The sequence below is a fragment of the Haliaeetus leucocephalus genome, unplaced genomic scaffold (assembly GCF_000737465.1).
Source record: "Haliaeetus leucocephalus isolate CR32 unplaced genomic scaffold, Haliaeetus_leucocephalus-4.0 Scaffold339, whole genome shotgun sequence".
In the NCBI taxonomy this organism is placed as follows: Eukaryota; Metazoa; Chordata; class Aves; order Accipitriformes; family Accipitridae; genus Haliaeetus; species Haliaeetus leucocephalus.
In genome coordinates, this window is record NW_010972775.1 from 10,337,651 (window position 1) to 10,352,596 (window position 14,946).

The 14,946-nt window shown below is 38.3% G+C and overlaps 1 protein-coding gene across 1 annotated transcript in view; it reads right to left on the reverse strand.

Annotated features, from left to right (window-relative positions):
* Positions 1 to 293: 293 nt before the first annotated feature.
* Positions 294 to 14,946, reverse strand: part of MAPK6 (mitogen-activated protein kinase 6) — a 30,997-nt gene continuing 16,344 nt past the window's right edge. The window contains exons 2-6 of the mRNA XM_010571833.1: positions 8,255 to 9,472; positions 7,374 to 7,518; positions 4,105 to 4,269; positions 3,296 to 3,497; positions 294 to 2,668 (exon numbers count right to left, since the gene is read on the reverse strand). Of these exons, the coding sequence (XP_010570135.1) occupies positions 1,570 to 2,668; positions 3,296 to 3,497; positions 4,105 to 4,269; positions 7,374 to 7,518; positions 8,255 to 8,809 (2,166 nt within the window). The 5' untranslated portion in view covers positions 8,810 to 9,472 and the 3' untranslated portion in view covers positions 294 to 1,569. The remainder of the gene's footprint in view (positions 2,669 to 3,295; positions 3,498 to 4,104; positions 4,270 to 7,373; positions 7,519 to 8,254; positions 9,473 to 14,946) is intronic.

Genomic DNA, 14,946 nt, shown 5'->3' on the forward strand with positions numbered 1-14,946 from the left:
GTTACTGACATTACTGTACTCTGACACTTTCATAGCCATACCATTACAGAGGATTTTCTTCAATACAGGCTGTAGGCACTGGGACAGAAGTGTACTTCTCGAGCCTCCTTCCAGGGCGCTGAACCCCCAGCAGCAGCACTTCTAGGGTAGACTGTAAGGCAACTTCTCATGCTTCCTTGAGCACCTTGTATTAGGGAGTGCAGGCAAGCAGGCCTGCCTTCACAGTACAGCCAGCTGCACTACAGTAGCAGCTCTTTACCTTTCAGCGTACAAAGCATCAAAAAACAACAGTCTTTTTGCTGGCCATGTTTTTATTTGTTTTTCATTTTAAACAGGGGAGCCAATGATACATCCAGTATTCCAAAAAATCAGAAGGTAAAACAAATTTTCTGAAGACCGAGATGCTACATGCTATATTTAACCTAATTTTATTCATGCTTGCTTTTGAGGGGGGTTGGGATGTGGGACAGGAATCATTCAGTAAAAACATACAGTAAAAACAAAATGTCTCACCATATAGAACTTTAACCTACAGTAATGTTGTACCTTAATTATTTCCATGCACACAACTAACATTACAAAATTTTTTAAAAATGAACACAATTAAGACTTCTAGGAGCATTTGATAATAAAGCAATTCCTAATTTCTTTTGTAGAGATCAAGCACCTCCAATTACAAATTCCTATACACAGTGAGTGCTTTACTTGAAATGAAAACGAAAAAATAAAAATAAAAAAATGTATTGGATAGCCTCAGAATAAGCCGATGTTAATACATATCCAGCTATGTAGGCAATAAAACCATAGTGCTAAACAAAAACTTTTATCTGAAAAGTAACTCAAAAAATTAAGTTGACTTTCTATAATTACAGAAATATACTTATTTGCTAAAATAAATAAAAGTGCTGCATATTAACACTTCACTATAAAGAATGCATACCAGAACATTTATAAATATTGAATGATTTTCAATAAGAATAGCTACTACAATAATGCTGGCTAAATAGAAGTGCATAATGAGAAGCACTATGGGTGGTTAATGTTTTGCCACATACTGCTGTTACCTTGAGGTAGATAACACATGCGTACCAAATTCTGCATTCATTTCAGTTGCTGCTGGTATCATGTGTCTAAGAAATGTGTACAGTATGAAAAACTCTAAAATACGCATGAATGAAAAAGTGTTTTGGGAAAAATAGATATTTTCATGCAATTATGTACAGTCTCACTGTGTAAATTTCAAGGCAAGGTTCTTTTTCTGCAAAACATGGACACTGTTTTACTGAGAGAATGTTTTTTACTTGGTTTAGTGCATTTTTTGTTACCTCCTGCATTTTGCATTATTTTGCTCTATTCTTTAATTTTGTGTGCAAACGACATGCCAGTTTAAAAACAAAACTAACTCATGTATAGAAAGTAATTCTGGATTGTAAAAACAATGGTAAACAGAAAACTAATGAAATCCATACTAAAATTACACTGTCTGATTCAAGTAAAAAATTACTTACACTAGTAATAAAAAAAGACAAACACATCTCATGAATATAAAAGAAATGTCTGCTGAGTGTTTTAATTTAGATGTTTCAGAATGCTGCTGTACGTTTTGTGGGGAATTTGGGGAGATGATTTCATGGCAGAAGGCGTTAACGTGGCCTGTATTGATTTCAGTGGCGAACCAACAGGGCTGTGAAACTGAGGAATACCTATAGCCTCAAGCTGCTTGTTGAAGAGGAGTTCTCCACTGTTACTGAGAAAGCTCTCTTCTCTTTCCTTCTCCCCAAGCTTCCCCTCTTCTACTGGCTCAGGTTCTAGCATTTCAGCATCTTCTTTCTTACTAAAAAATTTGTCCAAATAACTGGTGTAAGTATTTTCTTTTTCAACTTGTTCATCTTTCCTTACTTCGCAACAAAACTGGTCTATGAGGAAGCACTCCTCCCCACTACTCACAAACTGACTGTCCCACGAAGTTTGGTACAGAGCTTCTAACTGTGCCAAATTAGCCATTCCCTTCTCCTGCTTCTCTCTGCTTACTGACTTTGATATTAATCCTTTCAACTCTATTTGAGACACTGAGCTATTCAAGTCATTTAATTTATCAACATCAGTAGACTCGTGTTGTAAACTAAGCTGAATGGTTTCTGCTATAAATGAATCAAAGTCAAATCCTTGATTCTTCTCCCTTTCTTTTTCAACGAGTTGCTGTGATGCTTCCTCAAGTGCTATCTGAGCTTTCACCAACCCATTCTTTTCACATTTAGACTTGCCTTTCTTGTCAGACTTTTCCTTGCTCTGTTCCTTCCAGTTCGAAAGATCTATAATAAGCTTGGGCTCATAGTAATGGTTAACTTCACTGTCTCGCCAAACTAAATTATCTAGGTATGAAGATGACCTCATTTTGTAATTACAAGTGTGACTACATTCCAGATCACAATACTTGTTTTCATGGTGATCTGAATACTGCCAGCAAGGCTCAGTAGAGAAGTGGGTGTCAAAGGCAGGATCCTCCAGATACTTTTCACGATCTCCATCCAAATATTTGCGAGGATCTACTTGCACTTCCTCCTCATCAGTAACATCAGAAAGAGCCCTTGGATCACGCTGAACTTCATCAGCTTCATAGTTATTATGAATAGGCCAGTCATGGTCTGAAAATTGACTTTCATGGTATCTGTAAAACAATTTCCTAAGTGTTAGCAGGTAAAAAACAGTCTTCTAGCTTCCAAGACAGAGACAGTTACGTTTAGAAATTCCCTTACAAAATAATGACAATTCAACACAGATAAAGTTTTTCCTCAATCCAATTGGGTACCTTTTCCGGGTTTTTAATTTAACCTGGCATAAAGCAGTCCTAATATGCACATCTGAAAGACTTAAGTCCAGAATTATGTACAATAGCTCACTCCATTTACATAACTCTTCCTTAAAAATGTGTTTAACTGACTTTAAATGACTACAGTGAATCTCTTTACTATTATATGCACTAAGCATTGGACAAGACAATCATACTTAAAACTCTCTTCATTTAAAGTTTATTTTTTTGAGAAATATTTTGGGGAAAAAAGTAATGGAGAGATTAACTTTAGATTCTAGAGTCCTGAGTGCACTAGCATATCCAAGTCAGTCTAATGAATTACAAACCCAGTGACAATGCACTGCCTATAAGGTAAAAGTTTATTCTCAGGTCAACTTAAGAAGAAGAAACAAACAGAAAAGAAAGTTATGCCCATGAAGCAACATCACTTCAAGCACACAACCGTTCAGTTATGTTACATGCCACAGTAAGCGATAAATTTACCTTTCCCAATTATAAATATGGCTGTGACTTTCATCCATCAGCAGAATATCATCAACCTCATCTTCAATGTGAAAAGGATGACTTGAAATAGGCTCATCCGTTGGAAAGGAATAAATGCTCATATAAGGATGGGACAAAGCTTCTTCTGCTGTCAATCGATCCATGGGACTAAATGTCAAAATTTGTTCCAGAAAGTCCAGTGCTGTGGAGAAAAAGTTGTCATTTTTCTCCTATTTAATGATATTTCAGACATCTAGACTTTAAGATTAAGGTGCTTTGCTCTAGAGGTGTGCATTTGCTTAAAAGTAGCCACCTGTGAAGTATCAGCTACTCACAGTATACTGCCAAATTCTGTAGCCATAGGAAAGCTGGAAGAGTAGAGGTCAAATCTAAGATCAACTTAAAGCAGGAAAAAATACTAAGAGAGAGAATGCTTCAAGCTGAATCAGTATCCACCAACAGCTTGGCTGTCAGTTTGACTGGGGGACTTTCTTTTAAAAACATTTGAAAGACAGTTGTTTTACACTGACTCCATTCCAATGTTCCCTTATATTTAGAAGGCTAGTGTCTCAAAATAGAGCAATTCCAGTGCAAACAGGTCCAGCAAAGATTCACAATTCCAAATACTCCAAAGATGACCAAGTAGCTATCATGTAAGCACATTTTTTTATTACAGCAAAAGACAAACATTCTTCAGAGAACGCAGATTCTTCTAAATGAAAATTGCTTTTAATGCACACATGCACTGTAAAGTTGTTTAGTATTTTATGATTTTGAAATACAGGAAGTATTTTTTCTGAATCACTTACCTTCAGGACTGATGCCTGGAAGCAACTGAGTTAAAGGTTTGTGTGGCTCAGTCATATCATTTCTAATGTAAACTGGAATTACATTGAGAAGCTCCTGACGGTCCTCCTCATGTACAACAGGAATTGATTCTAGAATCAACTGCATCTGTTCAAGTTCATGTGCACCTATGCACCAAGAGAAAATACAAGCTGCCATTTTAACTTCAAACAATTCTGATCCCTGTATGAAAGCATGTAAAAATTTTGTGCTCTGAGCAGCTATTTTCAGTAGAAGACTATTATCTCCTACAACAGAGGAAAGGCTGAAGTTCTAAATTTGAATGATAATAAATCTGAAGAGCTCTCAAAAATGCTGTAGTGTATCAAGACTTACAGAGCTGCTACACACAGATAAAGCAACCTAACTGTAAGCTTTTGCAAGGACGTTTTCACCATGGATGAGGTACTCTACAGCAACACTCTATTTTTTTTTTTTTTAATATATACACTATATACTGCAATCCTTCCCTTTCAAGTGATCCACCAAATTAATTCAATATTTGACCTCACTTTGAATTATATGTCCCTTATTAATAAAAACAGTAGTAGTTTAGCTCAGCAAGAGATCTTACAGGCCACAACCACTTATATTAATATTCTACTCTGAAACCCTGTAGTACCGTCAGGTGCAAGACAAAAATCACCTGCCAGTTAAGCAGTGTAATCTTGTTTAAAAAAATAATAATTAAAGAGTACTGTATTATGATTGAAATTATAGTACAGTTTTAGCACTATCTGAAGCTTCCCTGGGTGAGAACTACAAGGGCCTATACAGCAGGTCAATTTTGAATAATAAACAGCATCTGTATTCAGTACCAGTCTAGCTGGAGTACCCAGAAATACAGCTTCTCTACCTCAATTTATTGTTCAGCTCCAAGAAGCATGTAGCACCCTACAGATTGAGCTAGCAGATGAAACTATATAGGATTATTTGCATACTAGTGTTTCCCTCCTTCACCAAGCAGCTCTGGGCAATCACCAGTGATACTGGTGCATGTGACATTAAATACGAAAATAAATGGGGCTAGAAAAGAGATTGTACCATCTCAAATTCGATGTGCTCTCAGTTCACTTAAGCAGTTTGCATGGCAGTCTGCACTGGGCACCCTATCACACATCTGCCAGATGACTTAAAGAAAAGCTGAGGCAAAGTCACTACAGAAAATTTGACCAAGACCTACATTCTCCAAACGAATCAGCACTGCCCTCATGGTAACTTATTTGCTGGATTGAAAAAGCTGTTTTGTCCTCCTACTGTATCATTATTTCCATGCTAAAAATTAATCAGCTTTCTTTCCACTATAAGTGAAATGAGCATTTTAAAATATTCATTTAGAAGAAAGAATCAGCAAAGTTGTTTGGAACAGCTATTGAATTCCTCTGCCTCAACTTCCCTCCCTCGTCCCAGGTATTCTGCAATTTTAACCTGCATTCTTCCTTCCCACTCCTGTCAGCTTTCCAGACAGCAGGATTCCTAAGGGATGGTTCAGAAGTAGACAGGAAATTGCAAATTAACCAAATCAAGCCCTCCAAACAACTCTGCAAAAGAAATCTATTCAGAGTCTCAGGACAGGTTAACTTGTCATATCTCGAACCATTTTCCCTTTCCAAATGCATGACATTAAGAAGTCCACTCTTCTTTAAAATCAGAAAACTACAGCAGTGCTAAGTTTTCAGAGAGACACATCCACATATAAAAAGAATTTTCTAAGTATCTACACAATGCAATTAGGGCACATAAATGAGCATACAAACTTAGGATTTTGGTTACTAAGACTGAGTTTAAAAAAAAAAAAATTCTAACTCACTGCACAGCTATTAGACCAATAAAAACTTCTGGCAAATACCAATGCTACTCAAAAAAAGCCAAAATGCTACCAGTTGCAATCAATCTATGCTGAATGCTGAAATCTGCAGACCTTCTCCCATTATTTCACTATTTTCCAGCAGAAGTGCTCGATGCAATGGAAACCTAATAAATCTCTTATCAGCCGAGCATTTAATACACTGGGGACATTACTCCAATAGTTAGTAACTCAAAGAGTTAGCAACTCGCTGCAAGTTAAGAAAAGCCTCTTTGGATATTAATTGCTGATTTCTACAAAATAATGGTTTCAGGGTGACAGTACTCCTATTAATAGTACTTAAAGGGAAAAAGCTCTCAATTTCATTACCTTGTTGTACAAACCCAAGAATTACTGCACAGGTGTGCTTTTAGTCCACATATATCTAAAGGAATGTCAACTTTGAAATGCAAGTTCTTAGTGGTTTTATCTGTATTACTCTAGTAATTTGGACCAACAGGAACAAATCCAAGAGCACGTTTGAATGAGACAGCTGCTGCTGAGGCCCCAGGGTGCACACAAAATAAGCATTTCAGGGATTTACTCTGGACTAGCTCATCTGCTCCTACGGACTGAACGCCTATCAGCAGGTAGAACTCATTGGGTGATCTCCTACAGCGCAAATGACAATTCCATTTTATCTAAAAAGACTGGTTTGTGCCCTGAGCTAGATCAGCAATGTGGTACAGGATGGCCATCAATAGATTTGCTTCAGAAATTTGCTCCTGAGCCTAACCAAAGCACTAATGTAGATGCACCCAATGAGACCAGAGCATTGCTTCCTATCTTACCAGAAAGATTTGGAGGTTACACATTTCCTTGGTATGCCACACTAAATTTTAAATCTTAAGAGTCGTCCCTATACCACTGAAACAAAGGTCAGGTCAAACCAGTCTGCAGATGACAAAAAAGTCTGGAATGGGGAAAAAAGGGCTACTCTTTCATAATTTAAAATATAAATAAGTGAAAAATGATTAGGTTGACTACATTAAAAGATCTTTATGAATATGATATTCAGGGAATGCATAATCCTCAAGTACTCCCTGGATACATCAATTCACTAAAATACATGTATTTAGAACACTTCTTAGGCATCCAATAAATTTAGCTTAACCTAATTACAGACAGATTTACCATATATAAGTACTAAATTAAATTGTGATATTTATCTAAATACACACTGGTATGAGTAATAAAAATTAAAACGTCTTCTGCTTTACAAATACATCGATTTATAGTTTGCTTATATATTTGTATAATAATATAGCATATCCTGATAGTCAATGACTATTGATAGTAACCACGAGAATCAACCTTTCTTTAGGAAGATAATTAAGCAGTACCACTCCTTTTAGGAATATACACACACATTTTTTTTCTACCTACCTGCAAAGAGGGTTTTCCCAGTCAGCATTTCAGCAAAGATGCAACCTGCAGCCCACATGTCAATGGCTTTAGTGTAGTTGTTAGGAGAAAGCAAAAGACGGGGCGATCTGTACCATTTAGTAACTAATCCTTCAGAAAGATGGCCCTAATGAAATTAATTAAAAAAAAGAAAAAGAAAAAAGCTTACTTAGATTAAGACATACTTTTTAAAATTACTTGTTTCTTGTTTTTTAATGCACTACTACAAGATGTTTTGGTCTCGGGGCCCTAGGGATAGTACCACACGCCCCCTACTAAGCCCTTCTACCTTTTAAAATGGAACAGCAATCTCTTTATGACTGAACAGCAACAATATAGAAGTATGACACTATTTATTAGTCAAATGAGGTACTGCAGCAAAACTTTCTTACTCCCAGATGTCAAATAAATGCAGCAATGATAACGAACTCTCTTGTGAAACACCATCTAAACTAGAAAGACAGTATCTCTAAATCAATCCCAGTAAGTAGCCACACTTGCACACTATGAATGCACCACTTACAAACTTATCTAAGGCTTCTATAGTTATGCCTCTAAACATGCTCTTAATCTCAGGTTCTGTATTCACTGTTAAAAATCTGCTTTTCTGAACACATCTAGTAAAAAAAAAAAAAATTATTTTATGCTTGCAGTAGTCCTATCTGAGACAAAACATATCATCCAGAGATCTGTTTTACTCTATTTGCAAGCATTCCAGTTCTACTATATGATCCCCAACATGATATCCCACCTGCTAACGAGGCCTTCCACAGACTATCTACCTCTGCAAAAGGGACAAAGATGCTATTTTAAGACGGCATGGTTGTCAGTGTATCACTTAAATATTCCCACTCTTCACATACCTTGTGGGAATAATGAGGATCCATGATTCGTGCAAGACCGAAGTCACCAATCTTCAGCACCAAGTCTTCAGTATTAATGAAAAGATTAGCTGGTTTGAGATCTCTATGCAGAACATTTGCAGAGTGAATATACTTGAGCCCACGTAGCAGCTGGTACATGAAAAGTCTGGCATGATCTTCCAGTAAAGGGCCTTGCTCTAGCAGATTAGCCAGATCTGTCTCCATGTATTCCTGGACAATGTAAACACAGTTCAATTCTGTAAGGGAGCCCACGTCATCTGTTAACTGGCTTCCACTAGGACCAAGAATTTCAAATACTTTGACAATGTTATCGTGGTCAAGTCTTCTAATAATTTTGATCTCACGTAGAGCATGTTTAACACTCTGGGGATCTGTAAGGACAATTTTCTTGACAGCCACTCTTTTGTCACAGTCATTATCGACAGCAGAAAAAACTAAGCCATTTCCACCACAGCCCAGTGGTTTTAAGTCCATATACCGAGAGCCCAGATCAAAACCATGAATGTTCATGAGACTTTCAAATTTTTCTGCCATTTTTAAATTCTTTACGTTTCTTTTTCCTCAAACTACTAAGCTTCTGTAAACACGCAGAGACACTTCCACTGGTATCTGAAGGAAAGGTCTTACAGAAAGGGAGAAGAAACACTTGGCTTTGACTGCAAGATGGTTTCTTGACACTCTCATTTCATTATGAGCCAGCCAGGCCTGTTGTGTCCCCTTGAATTTAGAGCCTGTAAGCTCTAAAACTCAAACCGAGCATAAGATAGAAAGATTGCAGCATTCATAGTTCAAGAAAGGTGCAGCATTTCTGCAGACATTAAAGAAAATACTCACAAGAAACTCAAACGGAATGAAATGACATACTATGCACTCAGCTCTACTGTGCTAAACTGGTTAACATTTAACAAAAATGTGAATAAATATGCACATAATAGGCTTCTATTAACATCCTCCTCCTCACAGTGCAGATACATTCAGTGTTGGACTGGTCCTGAGCAGCGTCATTCTATGGTGCTGGTAAGCACTATTGTTTTTTTTTTCTCCTTCTTCCTCCTTCTTCTCTCTTTTGTTTACAGTCTAGTTAAACAGGAAACTGGCAGCTCTTGATTTACAAAAGATGCCTTCTGTTAATGATCAGGTGGCTCCAGCTCACCACAATCACAATCAAAGCTACCATCCATTTTACTCCGTGACAACCTGAAAAGGAGAGAAAAATACATCAGTATTCCAGTACATACAGCACTCTTCCTCTGCCCCCAACTCCTTAAGTTGTCCTAAATAAACGACTTATTTAGTGTCCAGTTACAAAATAAGAAACCATCACAAAAGCTAAACTAACCAGAAATGACATATACTTTTCACACTTGTCGAGGAAAACTGCCAGTAATCACCAATCACCATTTCTAAACATGTATTTAAAAAGTTTTAGATATAACCTACTGAGAATACAAGGCACACAATAAAAAATCCTACTGAATTTTAATAAAGAAGGGAATATCACAGAAAACTTGGTAATTCCAATAACAATACAGCTGTTAAAGAGACAAGTCAGAAACAACAATATCCTGCACCTCAGCCACTAAATTTTGGAGTAATTCTTTCCACAAAACTTTTACTCCAAGACAAAATCAGGATTTTAACTATTTCACCCTAATAAGAGATAACTGGGTGCTGTTCACAGGAAAAGGGTGACGTTTGTGCACTCCCAGTATTTATTGACTTTCCAGAATATACAGCACACATCCAACACCACTTACAAAGCTTAAATCCTTGTGATTTTGGATGAAGTTTACTAACATCTCAAATCATAATTTTGCCTCTATAGATTCATTGTTACAGGAATCACAGGCGTAGTTCCTACACATTAGGCAAATATTATTACTTTATCAATTACTTCTACACTTATCCAACCTAGATTACAGAGAAAAACTAATGGCGAATACATTTTACACAGTAACCGATATATTCTACAACTGTTTCCCCTAACATATGGGCACTTTCAGACACCATTTATTTTTTAATAGTCTAATGAATGCAACTACTATTTACGAAAACAAAAAAGTGGTAATTTTGTCAGTAAGTTTCCCTGTCTGCAGCAACAGAATGCCGTCATAAAGACCACATGTTGCACTTTTGCACAACATCCTCATTTCTTTTAAAAGCTCAAAGATGCCACAAAGAGAAGAGTCAAAGGTGTACCTTACACGCTGTGGTAAGGTTTGGGCAATTCCATTACAAGTCACTTATGTGTTTTTCCCCAACAACTATAGGTCACATCAAACCACTAAATGTCTTCTCTTCAATCTTAGATTAACACATTTCAGCTCTTCACCCAGTTCTCTAAATAAATGTAAAGTTCTCCAAACTATCCCAACACTTCAGAATTAATTGTACGAGTGTTTTCCTTTAAAATTGTGCTAGCACTTCAGCGGGACAACCAGGACCAAGCAAACCAAGTCTCCCCTCTCCTCACAGGGCAGCAAGAGCAGCGGACAAATTATTAGCATATTCTAAATAATGGCCTCAATTCATGAAAGTAATCAGAATTGCACACAGAAGAAAAAAAAAAAAAGGCAGGCACACTGACAAACAGAAGCAAGACTGTTTCAACACATTTAAACATTACCGTTCCTTAGGCTCAAGCCTGACTGCCACCAAGGCACACAGCCCCACTGCCCTGGCTTGCTCCCTCCCGCCATACACCACCTGGCTCCAGGTATTTGTACAGCCACATGACAGACACAGGGAAGAAGGGAACACATGTTATCCTCTGCTGGATTTTTCTTTTTAAAGAAAGATCAGCAAAAGTAGTATTTCTAAACTGAAGAGCATTGAGCTGCCCTCCACCAGTGTGGTACAGTACCCTCCCAGAAGGGCGATCTTCAGAGCTGTCTTTACTTGGCATGCATAACTATTGCCTTGAGATTCCTTTCTTCACATACTGCCAAGAATCCTAATTTTAGACAGTGTTTTACATGGGTTATTATAACCTTAGTACAAGCACAATGGGGTAACACTGTTACTTTTCCCCAAACTCTCTTGAATTTATATCAGTATTAAGACATCAGCGTGAGGACCCTTCTTATAATACCCAAGAATTTACTTAAAGAACAAATAAGAAATTTCATCCTAGAGTTAATGAGGATAGCATCGGTTGACTATCCAACTCTTTGTTCACAATTATAAAAAACAGAAGTCTAGGCTCTTGATTTTTAACTTTTCTTTAAAAGTTTTAAAATATTTTCTCATTCACATGCACCACTTTCAGGCTCCCTCGTTCTGAGCTGCTGCCTGTAAAAAAGTTTACATCACCCTAGACCATTTTCCTTTCATCCCCCCCCCCCAAAAAAAAAAAAATTTATGGAAATTAATTTTTCTAGCTTATACTAACACTTGAAATTTCATGTTAACTCAAGGTCCAAGGCCTCTGTTCAAATACCCTGCAAAAAGCTGTATTTTATATCCTTGGGACTATCTAAACCCAGTTGTAGTCTTCCCCATAATTAGTCTTATTGTTTCACATTGCTGATGTCTTCAATATGCGGCCATACGGAATCAGTTTGCACCAGCTGGGTGACACATCTGGAACCTCTCTTTTAGCTAGTTCCATTAAACAGCACAGGAACAGATTAGAAAAGATGCCCATCAGTAGCAAGGAGTAAGATCTGCTGATCTCTTCACCATAACTCAGATCTTACCCCTTACCACCACGAGTAAACAAAGGCAGCAGCAGAACTACAACATGCAAGCAGTAATGACATTACTGCTTCAAGGAGAAAGGGAGTTAATGGCCCACTTGCTTACTGAAGTAGAACTCCTAAAACTTTCATTCTGTTATCTCTGAAATGATGCATTTTTAATCATCAGCTTATACTATACCCTTCCACTAGGTGACCACTAATTATAATGTTTTCAGAAGATATGCAATGATTTTCAGTAATTTAGCTGAGAAAACAAACATTGACGAGAGAAGCAATCCACTGCAGCCTTCAATTTGACCTGATCCTGCTACAAACTTCCTATATAACTATCAGCAAATGACTTAATCTCAAAGCCACAAAAAGCAGGGCCCAGCTATCATTCAGAATAGGATCTAGACCTAGGAAGCTGACCAGGAGGCAGCCTATCTACTGAACAGATACAATACCTCACATGAGTATGGTGAGAACAATTAGAGACTGTCCTAGCAAAAATGCCCCACTATTAAAAGAAATTAAATTAAGATTCCATAATTGAACGTGATCTTTCATTTACTGCCGCTGAAAATTCTACTTTGGAAACGTAACAGATGACAATGCTGTACCAGGTTCATATATCCTTGTCTAAACAAAAAAATATACTTCTAAACTAACCCCACACATTAACTACACTTACCTCCTCTTTCACATTAAAGGCATACTTCTTTCACTATGCCAATCTGATCTCTCACCTAGCATGGCCCTTTGCTCACATGTGACAGCTCCTTCACTGCCACTGCCTGTGAGCTGGCCCCTCTGCCAGGACTGCAGCTCCTGGAGCACAGCTAGTGCCAGGGGCCAGGGAAGCAGCTAAACTCGTTTCCCCATCCAGGAGTTAATAGCAAACAGACATTTAAGACAAATAGTCCTGTGGACCAGAAGCAGATAGGAGGGGGATGGAAAATAAGAAGTTAACCCCAAGCTTTCTTCCACTCTAGAGATAATTACTTAAAGGGTAATCAACTAGAAGAAATTAAGGCTTTTCTCAAGCTGAAATGAGCTCGAAGTAACAAATCTTCTTCTTTCCATTTTATAATCATTTTTAACTTTGGAAAAAGATGAGGTAGTTTTTTAAAACACTAATACTTACAAAGGGTGACACCAACACCCATTAAGTTTATACATTTTCAGTTTCAATGAAAATCATAGCCATCAGTCCAACTGTCTGTCTTGAAAAAAACACACTAAATAAACAAAAATGACAAATTCCTCTTCAGTTGTGTAACATGCTCTAACCACCTGAAACACATGATGGACTATAGTATTAAAAAAGGGGGTGGCTTATCACCCCAATTTGTGCCAAACAGGCTATTCACACAGGCACTGATGTTTTCATTTAGGCTGTCACCTTTTCAAGACTACCTGTTTCTTTAAGCAGTACTTTTATTCCTTCCTCCCACAAAGTTTAGAGAGGGAAACACAAAGATACTAGTTTCTTAAGTGGTTTACAGCTATGCTTTTAAAACAGATGAGCTCTCAGGAGAGGGCAACTGAAGTGACCCACAGAAGGGCTCTCGTCTTTGAAATTATTCCTAGTGCTGACAGACAACATCACACATGACCAGCTTCATGCATTATGCAAGGGGCCTCTTCAATTCGTGCTCAACTTCTGCACGTGGATTTATCACAGTTTTCAGGAAACAGGATGTACGCTAAAACACAGTTAAGTATGAGACATTTACTTTTTCAGAAATACAAATAAGACAGAAAGACACCAGTTAATTTGATTATGCAGACCACATAATGATCAAATCATTACTCACAAGAGAAAGACCAAGAGTGACTAATGACATATTATACAACCTGCTAAGTACTATCCCTTTGACTATAAAAATACAGGGCACAGAAGTATTTTTTTTTAGATCAGCCACGTTGCAGTCAGTAGGCAGAGTGAGTCATCGTCCAACTCACGAAACTGCCGCTCTTCTAAAGCCTCCTACTTGCTACCCACACTGTTTAGGGAACTCTGTGCTGGCAGTCGGCAAATGTTACTATTAGTTTATAAATCCTCTGAAGGATCTGTAAAAGCACACAAAAATCCACTGCGTTTTTCTGTATCATAAATAAAAATGGTTCGGTTGGTCCTCCCTTTGGGTAAGTCAATGAAAACTCACCACTGAAGAAGCCTATCATCAGCTAACCACAGCCTTCTGCACCTCGGCAGATCTGCTACCGTCTGCTGTTCCACTGAACAGTTAACCAGTCAAGAGTGAATTAAAGATAACAACTGCACAAGCAGGGACTGAGCCTGAGCGAGAGATTGAAATGAAAGTTCCCATTTTAGCTTTACAGCACACATTTTCTGAACCCGATTACCAGACTAAAACCTACCTCTATTTTAAGCCACGACTTTCCGGAATTTGTAACTTGTTTATAAACACATCATGCTATCAAACGTTATTTTTATACACACACACATATATATATTAAAAAAAAGCGCTTGTTGGCAACAGCGCTTTTATCGACGTTTGTACTGGCCATAGGACAACATGCCAAACACCGTTTCTTTCTCCGCGACACAATTAACTTAGCCATTGTCAGGCTGATCCAAAATGGCACTGAATTAGCCAGAGAAAGAGATACTCATCGTACAGAAGCCAAGCGTGCGCATCCTGCCTGCCTAGCCAAGGGTACCTGTTCTTCCAAGTCCTGAAACTCGACGGCCTCTCCTCAAGCTACGTTCATCGGGTGTTTCAAGCTACTTCTCAAAGTACTAAGTCACTTTTCCCACAAAAGATGTTACAGGGCAGCCTGCGGGCGCCCTGGCAGCAGCGGCGAGCGGTACCTGCCCCCACGTCTCCCGGCTCGGCAGCGGGAGAGCGGCGCCGAAGCCCCCGCGAGCAGCCGCCGGCGAGGCCCCGCCGGCACCGAATTCGGCAGCAAAACTTCCGCCGACTTCGGGGAGGCCGGGCTCCCCCCCGCCCGCGCCGGCCG